Source organism: Papio anubis, chromosome 17 (assembly GCF_008728515.1).
Source record: "Papio anubis isolate 15944 chromosome 17, Panubis1.0, whole genome shotgun sequence".
NCBI lineage: Eukaryota > Metazoa > Chordata > Mammalia > Primates > Cercopithecidae > Papio > Papio anubis.
Window position 1 is genome coordinate 23,086,808 of NC_044992.1, and position 20,419 is coordinate 23,107,226.

A 20,419-nucleotide genomic window follows, 5' to 3' on the forward strand; every position below is an offset into this window, starting at 1 on the left:
AACAACGTTGACCAGTTGATTAAGATTATATCTATCAGGCCCCTCCACTTTATTTTTATTTTTTTTTTAATTTATTTATTATTATTATACTTTAAGTTGTAGGGTACATGTGCATAACATGCAGGTTTGTTACATATGTATACTTGTGCCATGTTGGTCTGCTGCACCCATCAACTCGTCATTTACATCAGGTATAACTCCCAATGCAATCCCTCCCCCCTCCCCCCTCCCCATGATAGGCCCCGGTGTGTGATGTTCCCCTTCCTGAGTCCAAGTGATCTCATTGTTCAGTTCCCACCTATGAGTGAGAACATGCGGTGTTTGGTTTTCTGTTCTTGTGATAGTTTGCTAAGAATGATGGTTTCCAGCTGCATCCATGTCCCTACAAAGGACGCAAACTCATCCTTTTTTATGGCTGCATAGTATTCCATGGTGTATATGTGCCACATTTTCTTAATCCAATCTGTCACTGATGGACATTTGGGTTGATTCCAAGTCTTTGCTATTGTGAATAGTGCTGCAATAAACATACGTGTGCATGTGTCTTTATAGCAGCATAATTTATAATCCTTTGGGTATATCCCCAGTAATGGGATGGCTGGGTCATATGGTACATCTAGTTCTAGATCCTTGAGGAATCGCCATACTGTTTTCCATAATGGTTGAACTAGTTTACAATCCCACCAACAGTGTAAAAGTGTTCCTATTTCTCCACATCCTCTCCAGCACCTGTTGTTTCCTGACTTTTGAATGATCGCCATTCTAACTGGTGTGAGATGGTATCTCATTGTGGTTTTGATTTGCATTTCTCTGATGGCCAGTGATGATGAGCATTTTTTCATATATCTGTTGGCTGTATGAATGTCTTCTTTTGAGAAATGTCTGTTCATATCCATTGCCCACTTTTTGATGGGGTTGTTTGTTTTTTTCTTGTAAATTTGTTTGAGTTCTTTGTAGGTTCTGGATATTAGCCCTTTGTCAGATGAGTAGATTGCAAAAATTTTCTCCCATTCTGTAGGTTGCCTGTTCACTCTGATGGTAGTTTCTTTTGCTGTGCAGAAGCTCTTTAGTTTAATTAGATCCCATTTGTCAATTTTAGCTTTTGCTGCCGTTGCTTTTGGTGTTTTAGACATGAAGTCTTTGCCCATGCCTATGTCCTGAATGGTACTACCTAGGTTTTCCTCTAGGATTTTTATGGTATTAGGTCTAACATTTAAGTCTCTAATCCATCTTGAATTAATTTTCGTATAAGGAGTAAGGAAAGGATCCAGTTTCAGCTTTCTACTGATGGCTAGCCAATTTTCCCAGCACCATTTATTAAATAGGGAATCCTTTCCCCATTTCTTGTTTTTCTCAGGTTTGTCAAAGATCAGATGGCTGTAGATGTGTGGTATTATTTCTGAGGACTCTGTTCTGTTCCATTGGTCTATATCTCTGTTTTGGTACCAGTACCATGCTGTTTTGGTTACTGTAGCCTTGTAGTATAGTTTGAAGTCAGGTAGCGTGATGCCTCCAGCTTTGTTCTTTTGACTTAGGATTGTCTTGGAGATGCGGGCTCTTTTTTGGTTCCATATGAACTTTAAAGCAGTTTTTTCCAATTCTGTGAAGAAACTCATTGGTAGCTTGATGGGGATGGCATTGAATCTATAAATTACCTTGGGCAGTATGGCCATTTTCACGATATTGATTCTTCCTATCCATGAGCATGGTATGTTCTTCCATTTGTTTGTGTCCTCTTTTATTTCAGTGAGCAGTGGTTTGTAGTTCTCCTTGAAGAGGTCCTTTACATCCCTTGTAAGTTGGATTCCTAGGTATTTTATTCTCTTTGAAGCAATTGTGAATGGAAGTTCATTCATGATTTGGCTCTGTGTTTGTCTGTTATTGGTGTATAAGAATGCTTGTGATTTTTGCACATTAATTTTGTATCCTGAGACTTTGCTGAAGTTGCTTATCAGCTTAAGGAGATTTTGGGCTGAGACAATGGGGTTTTCTAAATATACAATCATGTCATCTGCAAACAGGGACAATTTGACTTCTTCTTTTCCTAACTGAATACCCCTGATTTCTTTCTCTTGCCTAATTGCCCTAGCCAGAACTTCCAACACTATGTTGAATAGGAGTGGTGAGAGAGGGCATCCCTGTCTTGTGCCAGTTTTCAAAGGGAATTTTTCCAGTTTTTGTCCATTCAGTATGATATTGGCTGTGGGTTTGTCATAAATAGCTCTTATTATTTTGAGGTACGTTCCATCAATACCGAATTTATTGAGCGTTTTTAGCATGAAGGGCTGTTGAATTTTATCAAAAGCCTTTTCTGCATCTATTGAGATAATCATGTGGTTCTTGTCTTTGGTTCTGTTTATATGCTGGATTATGTTTATTGATTTGCGAATGTTGAACCAGCCTTGCATCCCAGGGATGAAGCCCACTTGATCATGGTGGATAAGCTTTTTGATGTGTTGTTGAATCCGGTTTGCCAGTATTTTATTGAGGATTTTTGCATCGATGTTCATCAGGGATATTGGTCTAAAATTCTCTTTTTTTGTTGTGTCTCTGCCAGGCTTTGGTATCAGGATGATGTTGGCCTCATAAAATGAGTTAGGGAGGATTCCCTCTTTTTCTATTGATTGGAATAGTTTCAGAAGGAATGGTACCAACTCCTCCTTATACCTCTGGTAGAATTCAGCTGTGAATCCATCTGGTCCTGGACTTTTTTTGGTTGGTAGGCTATTAATTATTGCCTCAATTTCAGAGCCTACTATTGGTCTATTCAGGGATTCAACTTCTTCCTGGTTTAGTCTTGGAAGAGTGTAAGTGTCCAGGAAATTATCCATTTCTTCTAGGTTTTCCAGTTTATTTGCGTAGAGGTGTTTATAGTATTCTCTGATGGTAGTTTGTATTTCTGTGGGGTCAGTGGTGATATTCCCTTTATCATTTTTAATTGCGTCGATTTGATTCTTCTCTCTTTTCTTCTTTATTAGTCTTGCTAGTGGTCTGTCAATTTTGTTGATCTTTTCAAAAAACCAACTCCTGGATTCATTGATTTTTTGGAGGGTTTTTTGTGTCTCTATCTCCTTCAGTTCTGCTCTGATCTTAGTTATCTCTTGCCTTCTGCTAGCTTTGGAATGTGTTTGCTCTTGCTTCTCTAGTTCTTTTAATTGCGATGTTAGAGCGTCAATTTTTGATCTTTCCTGCTTTCTCTTGTGGGCATTTAGTGCTATAAATTTCCCTCTACACACTGCTTTAAATGTGTCCCAGAGATTCTGGCATGTTGTATCTTTGTTCTCATTGGTTTCAAAGAACATCTTTATTTCTGCCTTCATTTTGTTATGTACCCAGTAGTCATTCAGGAGCAGGTTGTTCAGTTTCCACGTAGTTGAGCGGTTTTGATTGAGTTTCTTAGTCCTGAGTTCTAGTTTGATTGCACTGTGGTCTGAGAGACAGTTTGTTATAATTTCTGTTCTTGTACATTTGCTGAGGAGTGCTTTACTTCCAATTATATGGTCAATTTTGGAGTAAGTACGATGTGGTGCTGAGAAGAATGTATATTCTGTTGATTTGGGGTGGAGAGTTCTATAGATGTCTATTAGGTCTGCTTGCTGCAGAGATGAGTTCAATTCCTGGATATCCTTGTTAACTTTCTGTCTCGTTGATCTGTCTAATGTTGACAGTGGAGTGTTGAAGTCTCCCATTATTATTGTATGGGAGTCTAAGTCTCTTTGTAAGTCTCTAAGGACTTGCTTTATGAATCTGGGTGCTCCTGTATTGGGTGCATATATATTTAGGATAGTTAGCTCTTCCTGTTGAATTGATCCCTTTACCATTATGTAATGGCCTTCTTTGTCTCTTTTGATCTTTGATGGTTTAAAGTCTGTTTTATCAGAGACTAGGATTGCAACCCCTGCTTTTTTTTGTTCTCCATTTGCTTGGTAAATCTTCCTCCATCCCTTTATTTTGAGCCTATGTATGTCTCTGCGTGTGAGATGGGTCTCCTGAATACAGCAGACTGATGGGTCTTGACTCTTTATCCAGTTTGCCAGTCTGTGTCTTTTCATTGGAGCATTTAGTCCATTTACATTTAAGGTTAAGATTGTTATGTGTGAACTTGATCCTGCCATTATGATATTAACTGGTTATTTTGCTCGTTAGTTGATGCAGTTTCTTCCTAGCCTCGATGGTCTTTACATTTTGGCATGTTTTTGCAATGGCTGGTACCGGTTGTTCCTTTCCATGTTGAGTGCTTCCTTCAGGGTCTCTTGTAAGGCAGGCCTAGTGGTGACAAAATCTCTAAGCATTTGCTTATCTGTAAAGGATTTTATTTCTCCTTCACTTATGAAACTTAGTTTGGCTGGATATGAAATTCTGGGTTTAAAATTCTTTTCTTTAAGAATGTTGAATATTGGCCCCCACTCTCTTCTGGCTTGGAGAGTTTCTGCCGAGAGATCTGCTGTGAGTCTGATGGGCTTCCCTTTGTGGGTAACCCGACCTTTCTCTCTGGCTGCCCTTAAGATTTTTTCCTTCATTTCAACTTTGGTGAATCTGGCAATTATGTGTCTTGGAGTTGCTCTTCTCGAGGAGTATCTTTGTGGCGTTCTCTGTATTTCCTGGATTTGAATGTTGGCCTGCCCTACTAGGTTGGGGAAGTTCTCCTGGATGATATCCTGAAGAGTGTTTTCCAACTTGGTTCCATTTTCCCCCTCACTTTCAGGCACCCCAATCAGACGTAAATTTGGTCTTTTTACATAATCCCATACTTCTTGCAGGCTTTGTTCATTTCTTTTTCTTCTTTTTTCTTTTGGTTTCTCTTCTCGCTTCGTTTCATTCATTTGATCCTCAATCGCTGATACTCTTTCTTCCAGTTGATCGAGTCGGTTACTGAAGCTTGTGCATTTGTCACGTATTTCTCGTGTCATGCTTTTCATCTCTTTCATTTCGTTTATGACCTTCTCTGCATTAATTAGTCTAGCCGTCAATTCTTCCACTTTTTTTTCAAGATTTTTAGTTTCTTTGCGCTGGGTACGTAATTCCTCCTTTAGCTCTGAGAAATTTGATGGACTGAAGCCTTCTTCTCTCATCTCATCAAAGTCATTCTCCGTCCAGCTTTGATCCGTTGCTGGCGATGAGCTGCGCTCCTTTGCCGGGGGAGATGTGCTCTTATTTTTTGAATTTCCAGCTTTTCTGCTCTGCTTTTTCCCCGTCTTTGTGGTTTCATCTGCCTCTGGTCTTTGATGATGGTGATGTACTGATGGGGTTTTGGTGTAGGTGTCCTTCCAGTTTGATAGTTTTCCTTCTAACAGTCGGGACCCTCAGCTGTAGGTCTGTTGGAGATTGCTTGAGGTCCACTCCTGACCCTGTTTGCCTGGGTATCAGCAGCAGAGGCTGCAGAAGATAGAATATTTCTGAACAGCGAGTGTACCTGTCTGATTCTTGCTTTGGAAGCTTCCTCTCAGGGGTGTACTCCACCCTGTGAGGTGTGGGGTGTCAGACTGCCCCTAGTGGGGGATGTCTCCCAGTTAGGCTACTCAGGGGTCAGGGACCCACTTGAGCAGGCAGTCTGTCCGTTCTCAGATCTCAGCCTCCGTGTTGGGAGATCCACTGCTCTCTTCAAAGCTGTCAGACAGAGTCGTTTGCGTCTGCAGAGGTTTCTGCTGCTTTGTTGTTGTTGTTGTTGTTGTGTAGCTGTGCCCTGTCCCCAGAGGTGGAGTCTACAGAGACAGGCAGGTTTCCTTGAGCTGCTGTGAGCTCCACCCAGTTGGAGCTTCCCAGCAGCTTTGTTTACCTACTTAAGCCTCAGCAATGGCGGGCGCCCCTCCCCCAGCCTCGCTGCTGCCTTGCCGGTAGATCACAGACTGCTGTGCTAGCAATGAGGGAGGCTCCGTGGGCGTGGGACCCTCCCGGCCAGGTGTGGGATATGATCTCCTGGTGTGCCTGTTTGCTTAAAGCGCAATATTGGGGTGGGAGTTACCCGATTTTCCAGGTGTTGTGTGTCTCAGTTCCCCTGGCTAGGAAAAGGGATTCCCTTCCCCCTTGCGCTTCCCAGGTGAGGCGATGCCTCGCCCTGCTTCAGCTCTCGCTGGTCGGGCTGCAGCAGCTGACCAGCACCGATCGTCCGGCACTCCCCAGTGAGATGAACCCAGTACCTCAGTTGAAAATGCAGAAATCACCGGTCTTCTGTGTCGCTGGCGCTGGGAGTTGGAGACTGGAGCTGTTCCTATTCGGCCATCTTGCTCCGCCCTCCCGCCCCTCCACTTTAAAGCTGTTTTTTCCCCTTTGTAATTAGTAAGTACTTCATGGGTGTCCATTGAAACCGTATAAACCATTCTTCCTTTTTGTCAACTTTTCATTTATTCATTTATAGCAGTACGCGTTCATGGTTTCCTTTTTTATTCAATGGGTTATAATCCAATACTATCACTATTTGTTTTGATACTCATATTGTCCCAGTTTTAGACAATGGGAGTTCTTTCACTCTGGCTCCTGTGTCTTCCCCTCCCCACGCCCATGGTTTTGTGTGTGTGTGTGTGTGGTTTTTTTTTGTTTGTTTGTTTGTTTGACACCAGGTCTCACTCTCTCATTCAGTCTGGAGGGCAGTGGCACAACTGTAGCTCGCTGCAGCCTCCAACTCCTGGACTCAAGTGATCATCCTCCCACCACAGACTCCCGAGCAACCGGGACTACAGGTTATGCGTCGCAAGCCTGGCTCATTTTTCTAATTTTTGGTATGGATGGGGTCTCTCTGTGTTGCCCATGCTGGTCACAAACTCCTGGCCTGAAGCAACCCTCTCACCTCAGTCTCCCGAAGTGCTGGGATTACAGGCGTGAGTCACCATGCCCGACCCCAGCATTTCATTATGAAAACTGTCAAACATGGCAAAGCTGAAAGAATTTTACAGCGATACCTATATACCCACCACATAAATTAATCATTTTTATTTTACCTCACTTCATTAATATTTTACCTCACTTTTTAATCTGTCTATTCATCTCCCTGTCCCTCAATCCTTCCATCTCTCTTATTTTTGATACATGTAGCGCATTTTAAGTAAATTATAGAAATCAATACGCTTCTCCCTAAATACCTCAGCATGCGTATCATTAATTAGAGTTCGATATTTATTAACAGTTTTTTTCTTTCTTTTTGCACATGGGGAAAGAAGGAAGTTTTTTCCTCTTGAGACCAAATTTCCATAAAATGAGATGTACGAATTTTAAGTGTATATTTGCTGAGTTTTGACAAATACATGCCCTGTGCACCCCATACTCCTATCAAGATACAGAACAAATAGCACAGTGACACACCTGTAATCCCAGCTACTCGAGAGGCAGAGGCAGAAAGATTGCTTGAGCCCAGGAGTTCGAGATCAGCCTGGGTAACATCGCAAAACCCATCTCTTAAAAAAATAAAAAACCCATCTCTTAAAAAATAATAATTAAATAAAAGATATAGAACAAAACAAGTCCTCACGCCTCTTTCCCATTCAGTCGCCCACCCTCCAGTCCCCAAAGCAACCACTTTTCTATTTTCTACCATAAATTAGTTTGATCTCTTTAGTATTATCTGGAATTTCATAAAAATGAAATTATACAGTATGCACCTTGTTTTTAGAGAGTTTAAACTCTATGTACTCTTTTGTGTATGCCTTCTTTCACTCAGTATAATTTTTACTTTTATTTTTTAACATTTTCAGGGAGACAGAGTCTCACTCTGTTGCCCAGGCTGGAGTGTAGTGGCGTGTGATCATAACTCACTGCAGCCTTGAACTCCTGGGCACAAGCAATCCTCCCGCCTCAGCCTCCCAAGTAGCTGGGAGACTACAGGTGCACACCACCATGCCTGGCTAGTTTATCAACTTTTTGTAGAGACATCATGTTGCCCAGGCTGGGCACTAACTCCTGGCCTCAAGTGATCCTCCCTGCTCAGCCTCCCAAAGCTCTGGATTACAGTCATAAGCCACTGGGCCTGGTCGACTCAGCATAATTTTTCTTGAGAGTCTTAATATGTTGCTACATGTATCAGCAATTTGCTTCTTTTTATTGCTGAGGAGTATTCCATTGGATGAATATACCATGGTTTGTTTATCCATTTTCCAATGTATGGACACTTGGGCTGTTTCCAGTTCTCAGCTATTATAAATAAAGCTACTCTTCACAATCTTAAGTAAATCTTCTGGTGACTATGTTTTCATTTCTTATTAATGAATACTTAGGAGTGAAATATATATGTTTAGCTTTATAAAAAACTGCCAATTTTCTGCCAATTTTCTGCATCCTTTTAACATGTATCCCTCATTCTTTGAGCATGTCCTTGCTTTCTGGCACAAAGAGATCTTCCAGGTTGGTCTTATATTTTCCCTTCTTTCACCCTGGAATCATCCATCTCCCCAAGCCAGCATCTGGGTTCTACACGTGCTCATTACTCATGAGTCTCCTCTCTCAGATTTCTCAGTGGACAGATGTAGAAACTGTATGTGTGTGTGTGTGTATGTGTGTGTATGTGTATGCATGCACGCACTCGTGCACACCTGTGCGTGTACATGTATACATTTATATCTGCACGTACCTTTCTGTCTACTAATATTAAAAACCATGAGTTCACACTGGTAATTCCAAGTCCAATCCAACACAACAGGGTTCATTCTAGTTTTTTCTCATTCCCTTTTGTAGTTCCGTTTTCTCTGGCTGTGTTATCCTAAATATATTTATTTATTTGATCGATCCCCCAATGAATCCATTAGTTCTATATGGAACTAATCTCCCAGCACTGTTGCTGTCCTCTCTTCCACACTGATTTCATTTTTACTACATTTAAGTTCTAACATCTTGCACTAATCGGCCCTTCCCACATGGCTATCCTCCTTACTCTGCTTAGGTTCTGATAGCCCACAACAGATCACCCCCTCCAAGTGGATGTCCTTTACATAGTCCTTAGGCTCTGGCACTCCATGCCAAGGCACATTTTCATGTGGATGCCCTTGTCAATCCACTCAGGCTCTGACTCCTTACGATGAGCTGACCCCCAACCTATGTGGATGGCCCTTCCATGTAGACACCCTCCTCACCCTGTTTAGGTTCTGACCTCCCAGGCCAGGCCATCCCTCGATTTGGAGGCCCTTCTCACCCTGCTCAAGATTAAACACCCCATGTTGGGCGTCCGTCTCATATGGATACCCTATTTGTACTGCTTGGAATCTGACACCCAAGTTAAACCACCTCTCTGTAAGGCCATCCTCTTTACCCACATGGACCGAAGATTGCCCTTCCACATGGATACCCTCCTCGCCCTGCTCAGGCTCTGACAACTCTTGCCCGGCTAACCCTGCACAGATTTGGGCCCTGATATCCTGCTTGGTGCCACATTGACTTCACCTGACCAGGAACAGATGCTTACCTTGCTCTGCCCCACCTAATGACTTTAGGATCAAATTGTTCAAGGAGGCAAAAGAATGAAAGGGAAAAAAGAAGAAGAAATGGAAGATGAAGAATCCACAAGGCACTTTTAATCTAATTGAGGATTGTACTAGTTAAGATCCTTTTGGCTCAAGTAATAGAGAACCCAACCCAAAGTGTTTACACATAAGAGGAATTTATTGGTTCATACAATGAAAAAGTCCAGTACTAGTTTAGGACACAACTAGATTTGGGAATCCAAATAATGACATTAGGACAGCTGTCTGGTTCTTTCTCTTTATCTTGCTGTCTTCTGTTTTAGCTGCACTATCATACAGCCTCTACCTTTGTGGTACAGGTCCAGTTTCATATGCTCACAGTTTCATTGAAGTCCAACGGGAATAAAAAAGAAAGTCTCTTCTTCCTAATCATTCAATCAAAAAGTCTGGCATTCGTCAGTACTAAACCAACCACTCTGGCTAAAGGAATAGAATGTCATGACTGGCTTAAGCCTGAGGCACATGCTCCACCTCTAGAACTGTGAATGGAACCCCATTCAAACACATGACCAGAGATGGGAATGAAGTTGCTTCCCCAAAGCAAAGTTAGAGATACAATTACTCAGAGAAAGGTGACTGGATGCTAAGGAGTAAAAAATCAATAAATGTTCAGCTACAGAAATGAGAAGCTCACACATGATATGATGTCCACAAGTGCCAGGTAGTATTTGTTAATTGTCAAATAAATGGTGTAGAATAGATGCTATTGTCTTTCAAGAGAAGGATAAATCACAACAGAAGTCTTCTTGAGGGAGGAGGAACTTTGAACTATACTTTAAAGGGGAAGGGTACATACCCTGTGACTTATTAATTTATAACAACTGTCAAAGAATCTTGCACATATGCACCAGGAGACATTTACGAAATGCTCATAACACTGTTCATATGAGTAAAATATTGAGAATAACTTAAACACCCACTGATAGTAGACTGAATCAGTAATGATATACTCATATAATAACATACACTGGTGAAAATGAATGAATCATAGCTGCAGTAACAACATGGAAAGGTATGTTGGAAAGATAAACAACAAGGAAGATATGTAGCATAGTGTTGAATAAAAAAGTATGTCCCAGAAAACTACACATGGTTTGATAACCTTTTTCTAAAGTTTATAAACATGAAAAACTGGCTGAGCTCGGTGGCTACACCTATAATCCCAGCACTTTGGGAGGCTGAGGGGGCAGATCATCTGAGGTCAGGAGTTTGAGACCAGTCTGGCCAATATGGTGAAACCCCACCTCTACTGAAAATATAAAAATTAGCCAGGCATGGTGGTGCACACCTGTAATCCCAGCTACTTACGAGGCTGAGGCAGGAGAATCGCTTGAATCTGGGAGGTGGAGGTTGCAGTGAGCCAAGATAGTGCCACTACACTCCCGCCTGGGTAACAGAGCTAGGCTCCGTCTCAAATAAATAAATAAATTTTAAAAATGCAAAACTAAACCACATATTGTTTAGAAGTGTGTGTGTGCATGTGCGTGTGTGTGTGTGTGTGCGCGTGTCAAACACATATATTGTTATGTAATATAATAACACTGGGAAAATTAAAAGAAAGGTAAAGATAAAGCCAAATTCAGGATATCAGTGGGAGGTGTGAGGAGGCAGGGAATGGAATAGGGCAGATCACAGAAGAATATATGTTACTGGTAATGTTCAGATTTGGTAGTAGGTTCATGATTATACAATTACAAAAATAGAGAAGAGATGTGAATACAGAAGTGTGCAAGACATGGTCAGGAACCATGAGTAGAATGGAGATACTGCAGCAAATAATTCCTATATGGTATTAGGGGCAGATGTGATTGGAAATAGACTGGATCCAAATATGGTAGGACTTTGAACCAGGGAATTGCCTAATGCAAGTTGTGTTTTAATTTAATTTTACAAACATGTATTGAGCATTTACTATTGTTAAGTCAATTACAAAGTGATAAAAGCTGGCTTTGGGGTTATGAAAGTATGAAAGGAGAGGAGTGGCCACACTGCCAAAGAGTAACAGGATAGAATTAAGTGGCTTATTGGATATGGAAGGCAAAGGTAGGGAAGGAATCAAAGCAAACCTTGAGGTTTCACCAGGCTAGGTGGCAAAATCAAAACAAAACAAAACAAAAACAAAGAAGTTGACACATGAGTCATATTGGGTTCAGCATAGAAATTCATTGTAAAATATTCCACTGGGCTCAGAGATGCCTTTGATATACTTGGTTTTCCACTAGAGCAGTCGTCCAGGGCAGTTCATCGTAAGAGGAGAATGAAAATTCCCCCCACCGATGAGTGAACTTTTGGTTAGTTCTTGGTTTTGTGTTTGTGTCTTTTAGCTAAACTACACATCCAATTTCCAAAGCCACACCCTGGTCACGAAGTGAGATTGTCTTCAAAACAATTTCAGAATTACATAGAATTGGTTGTATCTGAACTCAGGGGCAATGAAGACCAAGTTCTGGAAAGTGTTGTGGAATTTCTGATGAATGCTTTAGAAAGGAGCCACATTGAGAGTCTGAGGAATTGTGCCAGGCGGAAGTGGCTGCACCAAATCCAACGTGCTGCAGAGACAAGTGGAGTGTCCCTAGAGCCGGTGTATAGTGAGGCCTTTAAGGCCCTCACGCAGGTACGTTTTCTAAAGTGGTATGTGAGAGGAAACATCTCCTCACAGTAGGCGATGTTCAATATCCGCAAAAGAGGAGCATCCTGAATTCTCTTGAAAAATCGCTGGGTGCTGCTATAGATATTTTATTCATTCCAGTCCATTACAAATGGCCCGAAGCCTAGGAGACGCGCAACTGGAGTGACTGCTGGTTGACAAGATAGAAGCAGAGTAGAAAGGTAGAAAAGACAGATGTAGAAAAGATGTCTTGGGATTTCTAATTTCATTTCTGCTCAGAGTCAAATAAGCCTAGAATGGACAATAGACAGATTATGTAAAATATCAGTAACGAGCTGTACAAGCAGTTCAAGCTACATTTCCCTTGCATGGTATTTTGGGAGTCAGTTTTAAAAGGAACTATTTAAATCATAAACTCATTATCGAGTCTGACACCACACAGTATTTCACAGCATTGCCTAGAAGCAAGCTGAGACTACTGCAGAATCCTGTCACTTAGAACGCATGGCCGTGAGGGGCCACTGCCTACAGCCTTGCCACCTCCTCAGAGACTCCCAGGTTGCTGCTGTTCACAGGCAGAAACAGCACGGCTGCCTTCTACATGTATCATAGATTCCACTGATCCAGGGAACCTGTGCCAGTCATCTCAGCTAAGTAGCGACACTTGCTCAACGGAATCATCTCCTGAATGGCTGAATTTTCCAGTGTAGTTGGAAATGGGGCACCGGGACCAAACAACCACTCAAGAAAAAGAGGCATTGTTCTAGCTTGCTTCAGAGATCTGTGGTATTGTGAGAGAAATCTCACTACAGATTTGTTAATGACTCCATGATCTTGTATGTGGAAAGAAGGAATAAAGGCAAAAGAAATGGGCATGGAAAGCAAACCCAAATATATAGAAAGAGGAGAAAAATATCAGGGAAATTGTCTCACATGTCCCCAATTTATGGATATGTTTAATGTATGTATTGACACATAATATTGTTAATAACATAATAATATTTTAGGTACAGAGAATTTGTAGTTGCAGAAATAGTAGTTGCAGAAAGTCTGCAACCTTGGGCCCAAAAAAAAATCCTTCCTGAAATTACAAAGATCAAATATACAAAGTGTGTTAAGAGTTCCTTGAGAGCATTTTTTTTCACATTCACATTCACAGTTGATGGTCAAGAAATATGAGTGAAGTGAAGGCATATTCTTGGCCCAGCTCTCTAAAATCAACACTTTTAATAGAAACACAGACTATTTGACTATAGGTCAAAGGAATCCAAGTTTTAAACTTCTAAATTTGAGTAGACCTGAAAGTTCTCTGGTTTTGTTTTTCTTTTCCAGTAAACCAGGCCAGTTGGCATAGAGGAAACCCATTATCCTCACTAAAACTCAGATTTAGGGTATAGCTATGGTGTCAACTTTTTCCTCACTGCCCATGAATAGTAATATATGCATTCTTTATTCAGGAAAATGAAACTGCTGGGGCCAGATGCATGAATTAACCAGTGAGGGGGACATGATTAGGGGAGTTCTTTGGCTGTTAGCAAACACATGGTCGGAAATGTTTTGCCGTAGGATGCTGAAGCCCATGGAAATAAAAAGATCAGTGCTCACATTTCCCTCTTAGAAGAAAACCTACTACTGCCTGAGAAAGGGAATGTTCTATTGAGGAATGTGGCTTGCACCTTAGATGATGCTCTATTTGTACTGAACAGAGTGCTCTACAGGGACATGAAAGGAATCAGGTAAGAACGTCTTTAAGAGGTTGGTTTTACCCTCCTAAAAAAATAATTCCCTTTCTGAGTAAACTGGCATCAAGATCCCAGCTGGCTGCTCAAAAGAGAAGTGGCTCAAGTCACCAGTGCTTCTGGAGTAGAAGCTGATGGCTTCCAGTCCTGGATGATTTCACCTATTTCTAGAGCTCGCTCTTTGGCAACGATTCGCCACACAGGGACTCTACTTCACAATTATCAGTTCAATTATTTCTGCCTGCTCCGTAAGTTATGTCTCCGGAGTTCTGTTTATATTTGTTTTCTATGTCCACATCTAAGTTTTTTTTTTTTGTTTTTTTTTTTTGTTTTTTTTTTAAGTCTTTCTCAAGTCAGACCTCCAAACTGGTCATCTTATCGAGTCCACTGCTCGGTCATATAATGCCACAGATTGTGAATAGAGAATCGCTCTAGCTTCCTCCATGGTTTAATCTAAGTCTCTCCCTGTGCCTTTCTTCCATCCTCGTACTCTTTTTCCTCAGCTTTACAGTAGTGGATGAAGGGAAGCCGATCCATGTTCCCCAAGTTCAGTACCACGGGAACATCTTCTTCTGGGACCAGTCCCGTAATAAGGATGATTGTAATGGGTCATTCCTGGCTCTGCCTCTTCAAGATGCATATATGAGGATCTTTGGGGTCTTGGCTGTTGACACCCTTAGAGATCCCCATGAAATAAACATCTTTCTACCTCATGAGATCAGATTCTATCAGGTAAGTCATAGACGTCTTCAAGAGCAATGGTAGGATGGCCTCTCCTTCTAATACTTTTTAAAGAGTGAAACCTGAAATCCGATGAGAGTAAAGCTGTGTATACAGATAACATCATCATTCTTGCTCCTGTTCCCTGAATGTATGTTTCAGTCTTTTGAGAAGTTCCCCATTACTTATGGGAGGACTTTCAGCCTCAGTTGCATATCCATGCCTCAGCCTCATGTGTCCCATAGCATTTATCACAGGAATAGAATTTTATGCTATAGAACAGAAATCCAACCATTAGACCACTAAGACCCACAAAGCGGGAATGAACTTTTAGAAGGGACAGATTGGTGTTTTACTAATAGTGGTATCTATCTAGAAATCTTTTGTACTTTCTACAAATGGTACTAACTCTGATATGCATCCCCATAGGTCTTAATTTCAGTGTTATAATTTTTGAGGATGAAAAATAAAGAAAAAGGCCTAAATGTTTCTTGAGTATTCATGTTTTTAAATTGGATCACAAAATGATAGGCACTTTTAAGGTCATGAAATAGCTAGACCATTTCTACAAGCATTTTTATTTAATTTGTGGATAGAACTTGCAGTAAAGGAAGATCGAAAGCCTTTATGGAGACAATGAACTGTGGACTATAGCAGCGAGTTAGGAACTTGAACTTGCTATGCCCTTATCATTTGTTGCCCTGTAAGCCTTTGGCTCCTTATGTTTATTTACCATTATTTTTCACTTTCTCTTCCCATTTATTGGGTGGATAGTTGAGGAAAGTGGTAGAACCTCTTTCTCTGGACATATTTTTAATAATAAAATTCATTCTCATCTGACATGGAATTATGTGACGATATTGAAATGGAGGAGTATGAAGTTATCAGTAGGTGAAGTATATATAGTCTTGTGAGAGAGGTAAAGGCTTCTGGATTACCCTTAGATGCCTTGAGTCCTAAGATAAAAGGCATATAATTTTGAAGAGTTTGTGATTCCTAGAGTTTCTTGACAACAAGCCCACATATGGGTTCTAAGGATTTCCCATCCCTTCTCTGTGGAACAGGATCTTCTTATGCCTATAAGAGGACTATGTAATCTAGCACGCTGTGGGTCTTGGAACCAAACATGTCTTATACTGTCGATCTGATGATAGTGGCCATGTCTGCACAGATGCAGGCATTAACATTGGCATCCGATCAAGGCAGCTCCTACCCACCTGCCTAAGATTGGCGTTCGTTCTTGGCTTTTTAACATTTTTTTTCTCATTTCAAAGTTTATCTTGTTCCTTTGATGCTATTCTCTACTAGCACATATCACAAATTTCACTGGATGACTATCAAAAGCATAAAAACTTATGCGGGTCTCTCTCTTTACACCTCTGACTCTTTTTTTGTGAAACTTGCTCTGTTTCCCAGGTTGGAGTGCAGTCGTGCGATCTCAGCTCCTGAGTTCAAGCAATTCTCCTGCCTCAGCCTCCCAAGTAGCTGGGATTACGGGCGCCCACCACCATGCCCAGCTAATATTTGCATTTTTAGTAGAGACAGGGTTTCACCATGTTGGCCAGGCTGGTCTCAAACTCCTGACCTCAAGTGATGCACCCTGACTTGGCCTCCCAAAGTGCTGAGATTAAAGGCATGAGCCACGGTACCTGGCCTATGCCTTTGATTTCTTGATGATCCTTTTTTTATATTAGAACCTGGAACATTGCCCTTTGAGGACTGCTGAATAATTTGCAGGAAGTAGATTATCAAGAAGTAATTAAATTACTGGTAAAGGTAATCCAATTACTATATTACTAATTATTTTTTCTATTTTAAAAAGAGTAGGCTATTTGAATTTTCTGTCTCTACAGGGTGTTGCCAATGTCTTTAGCACTGCCTATCACTACGTCCACAGCCGGGAGCACATTCTGCATATTGTGATCACTGGCATTGGCTGGCTCTTTGACGTCACATCCAGCATCACCTCTATCACTGTGTACTTTGTAGAGCCTAGCCCAGCCCAGGTAGGCAAGGTTCAGTAGTGGTAGATCTCTCCAAGGTAGCCAAGTGTCTAGATGTCATTTCTTGCTAATATTTGAAAACCATATTAATTAGCTATTAGTCTAACTGAAGACAGATTTCCCAATACAAGACCCTTAATTGTGAGTGACAGGAATCCACCTCAAATTGCGTTAGCCAAAAGGGAGAATTAACTGACTCACGTGACCAAAATGAAGACAGGACGGGAGTCAAGCTATCTTTCAGGATGGCCAGATCTAGGGATTTGAAACCATCAGTCCTCTCTTGTGTTCATCTGTCCACCTCTCATGTTTGTTTCCCTCTGTACATTGGTTTTGTTCTTCCAGCTAAAGATTGGCTTCTTCCACAGAGCAAGTCAGATGCTTACTAAAAGCATCCAGTAAAAAGTTCCAGTTTGGAAAACCCAAGAAAGAAGACGGAGTCTCACTCTTGTTGCCCAGGCTGGAGTGCAATAGCGCAATCTCAGCTTACTTCAACCTCCGCCTCCCGGGTTCAAGTGATTCTCCTGCCTCAGCCTCCCAAGAAGCTGGAATTACAGGCATGCGCCACCATGCCCAGTTAATTTTGTATTTTTAGTAGAGATGGGGTTTATCTATGTTGGTCAAGCTAGTCTTGAACTCCCAACCTCAGATGATCCAGCCACTTTGGCCTCCCAAAGTGCTAGGATTACAGGTGTGAGCCACCGCGACGGGCCAGAAAACTCTTTTTGACTTATACTGAGATATGTACGCCTGGCCAGAGTGTGGACTTTACAGTAATGGGCACCACTCACCAGAATCATATGGGTGGAGTGGGAAGGGACTAGAAGCTGCTGTTTTGGAAGGACTCAGTTATATGACACCAATTTTTTTTAAGCCCTCCTATCCATAATGTCATGAATTCTTGCTATTTGCTTTGCTTCTTTATACTTTGTGTTAGGATTTTGCATATGAGAGTGGGTGGAAAGGTTTTTCCCTTCAGAAAGGCTGAATGACTCTGGGAGGTGCTTGGTCGGGTGGTAGCGTCACCTGGTTGTCTCCCAGTCCCTTGGCTGGCCCACGGCAGGCATGTCTGCACTTCCCTCCGGGCTGCTTCTTTCCTTTTTCCCACCAGGTCCCTACTTCCCTCCCTCAGTGGCTGGCTCAATCTGATGAGGCCTTGGTCAATGAGGGCAGAATCATGGACTCTCTTGTGGGTTGGCCAGGCCATGGAGGCAGAGAATGCCTTGTAATTGGCACTGCTATTGAGGGTGTGATTGGGAGCCTCCAAGGGCACTTAGGACTGGGGCAGAGCACCCTGTTTGAAGGACCCCAGCTATAGTGGCCCTTCAAAGCACATGGGGTCCCAGGGAAGATTCAGAAGAATACTGTCAGGGCCTTAAGAGAAACAACACATAGGGCACCATGGAAAAGGCCAAAATAGCCCAAAGCAGTCAGCAAGAAGCATGACTTCAGCAGCTGTAGGTTCAGAATCAAGAGTCCACGGACAAAACCACCAGGGTCACATCCCATCTGACCTGGACTGTCTTATGATGGTGAAGAAGATCCTGCCAAAAGTCGGGGGAGAGAAGGGCCACCCAGCAGCGGGTTGTGAGTGAGATCGTGGTGGGACAGAGACCAGAACAGCCTGGCTAAGCTCTTTTCAAGCACTCAAGGATCATAACTTCCTCAGCCTCCCTCTTCCCCTTCTGCAGTCCCTCCAGATTCACATTTCTCTCTCTTTTCCAGCCTGCTCTGTGTCTCAAAAAATAAACCAGTATCCATGGGCTCTTTGGCCCTTTGGCTTCTGCTTGAGTTTGTCCAATGACAGCTGCCAACAGGACACTGGAGGGCAGAAGCAGAGTGCAACTGGGGCATTGGTGCTTCTGTCTCCCTCTCTGCCAGGTTGCTGTGGGTTAGCTGTGTTTCTCTCCTAAAAGCCACTTCACCTTTCATCAGGCAGTCCTGTCCACACAGCTGTCCTTTGTTGGTTCTGGTCATTGCTTCCCCCGCCCACACCCCATTTCCCCACCTCTTCAGGCTAAGAGTGGTAACAGCTCTTCCTTATTACCAGGTCGGGATTCTAAACACTGCCTTCATAAATAGTTCCTTTATTAAACTCCTCCTTTATTAAATTACCCAGCTGGGGCAATCTGCTTCTTTGTGATACCCTGACTGATACGAATTATAAAGTAAATTCTGAGATACTCCCCCTCACCTCAAGCCCATGTTCCTGTAAGGTACAGAGTCATAGAGGAAAAAAATTACTGCTCTGCTAACAGTAACCATAGATGAGTAAAAACAGATTCAAATTCTCTTAGGTATGAAATTCAGGGTATTTTACTTTATCACCCCAAAGCACCTCTGTCTATTTCTTTGGAGTACCGAACTTATTAAATAGGTAACTGTGGCAGGCAGAATAATGCCTTCCCCTAAGATGTCCATGTCCAAATTCCTGGAAACTGCGAGTATGTCACTTTACATGGCAAAAAGGATTTTGCAGATGTGATTAAGTTTAAGGAATTTGAGATGGGGAGATTATCTTGGATTATCCAGGTGAGCCCTGGATCGTATGAGCCCTTAAAAACAGAGAACCCTTTCTGGTTGTGATCCATGAGAGACAGGAGGATGGAGGAAGAGTCAGAAAGATGGTGAGTTAACACCCCACTGCCGGTCCCGAGATACACAGGGCTGTGGACAAAGACCCAGGGCACTAAGGGCAGCCCCCGGCTGACAGCCAGCAAAGAAATCAGTATGGCAGTCTTTTATTTCCCTGGGGTCTCAAGAGAGACAAGTAGCTAACACGGGTGCCTGGTTTGCTATCTTAAGTCATGGCAATGTAGACTTTTGGAAAAATTTGAAAGTCAGACTGGCCGCTGATTTCTCCTTTCTACCTCATCACATTCCTTTTCTAAGGCAGTAAACAGACTTTCTGCTTGAATGAGAGGGAAGAGGAGGGGAGAGACTCTCAGGAGGAGAAAAATGTAATACTACAATTAATGTTTCACATTGCACATTTCGTAATAGGAAGCAAATTTTCTTTTACCTCAGAGATTTCAAAAATGTTGTTATTCTGGAACATTTTCCTCACTTCATCGCATCACCCTTAGGCCCTATATGAAACAAACTATAATTTATGTCAAGTGATATAAATAGTTCTTACGAAGTAGAAGGCCATGATTTTCTCCCACAAGAAGATCATTTTTTAAAGATATAATTTCTTCCAACAATTATTTATAAATTTAACAAAATTCCAAGAAAAATCTCAACATGATTTTTTAAAAACTTGACAAATGATTTTAATTTTCACGGGATAGCTAAGAATATGAGGGTTGAGAGAACATTTACAATCTTGGTCTGGAGAAGGATTGCTACTTACACCAAAGGTTGGAACAATTAAGGGAAGTGACTAGATAAAAATGTAAAACTTTCTTGCACCAGAGTTATAAAGAAAATTAAATTGCATGTGACAAACTGGGGGAAATTACCATTTACCTGGCAAAGGGTTAACACGATTATACACAAATCAATGAGATTTTTTAAAAAATCCAAAAGAAGGCCAGGCATGGTGGCTCAAGCCTGTAATCCCAGCACTTTGGGAGGCCGAGACGGGTGGATCACGAGGTCAGGAGATCAAGACCATCCTGACTAACCCGGTGAAACCCCATCTTTACTAAAAAATACAAAAAACTAGCCAGGCGTGGTGGCGGGTGCCTGTAGTCCCAGCTACTTGGGAGGCTGAGGCAGGAGAATGGCCTAAACCCGGGAGGCGGAGCTTGCAGTGAGCTGAGATCCGGCCACTGCACTCTAGCCTGGGCAACAGAGCGAGGCTCCGTCTCAAAAAAAAAAAAAAAAATCCAAAAGAAAAGCAAAGGGCAAGTATACTTGGGGAAAAAAAACCCATGCAAATGATTTGTAAACATGTAAGAA

At 42.0% G+C, this 20,419-nt stretch overlaps 1 protein-coding gene across 9 annotated transcripts in view; it reads left to right on the forward strand.

Moving 5' to 3' along the window:
• EFCAB5 (EF-hand calcium binding domain 5) overlaps positions 1-20,419 on the forward strand; it is a 187,299-nt gene that overhangs the window by 141,779 nt on the left and 25,101 nt on the right. For 6 of the 9 annotated variants that reach the window (XR_004179271.1, XM_031657008.1, XM_031657007.1 and 3 more), the window contains 4 exons: positions 11,768-12,057; positions 13,618-13,787; positions 14,294-14,522; positions 16,364-16,516. Coding sequence is in view for 7 of the 9 variants with exons in the window: in XM_031657008.1 (XP_031512868.1) it covers positions 11,768-12,057; positions 13,618-13,787; positions 14,294-14,522; positions 16,364-16,516 (842 nt within the window). In the remaining 2 variants the exon portion in view is untranslated. Of the gene's footprint in view, positions 1-11,767; positions 12,058-13,617; positions 13,788-14,293; positions 14,523-16,204; positions 16,287-16,337; positions 16,517-20,419 lie in introns of those variants that run through there. The other 3 variants (XM_031657010.1, XM_031657011.1, XR_004179272.1) reach the window with 3 other exon arrangements.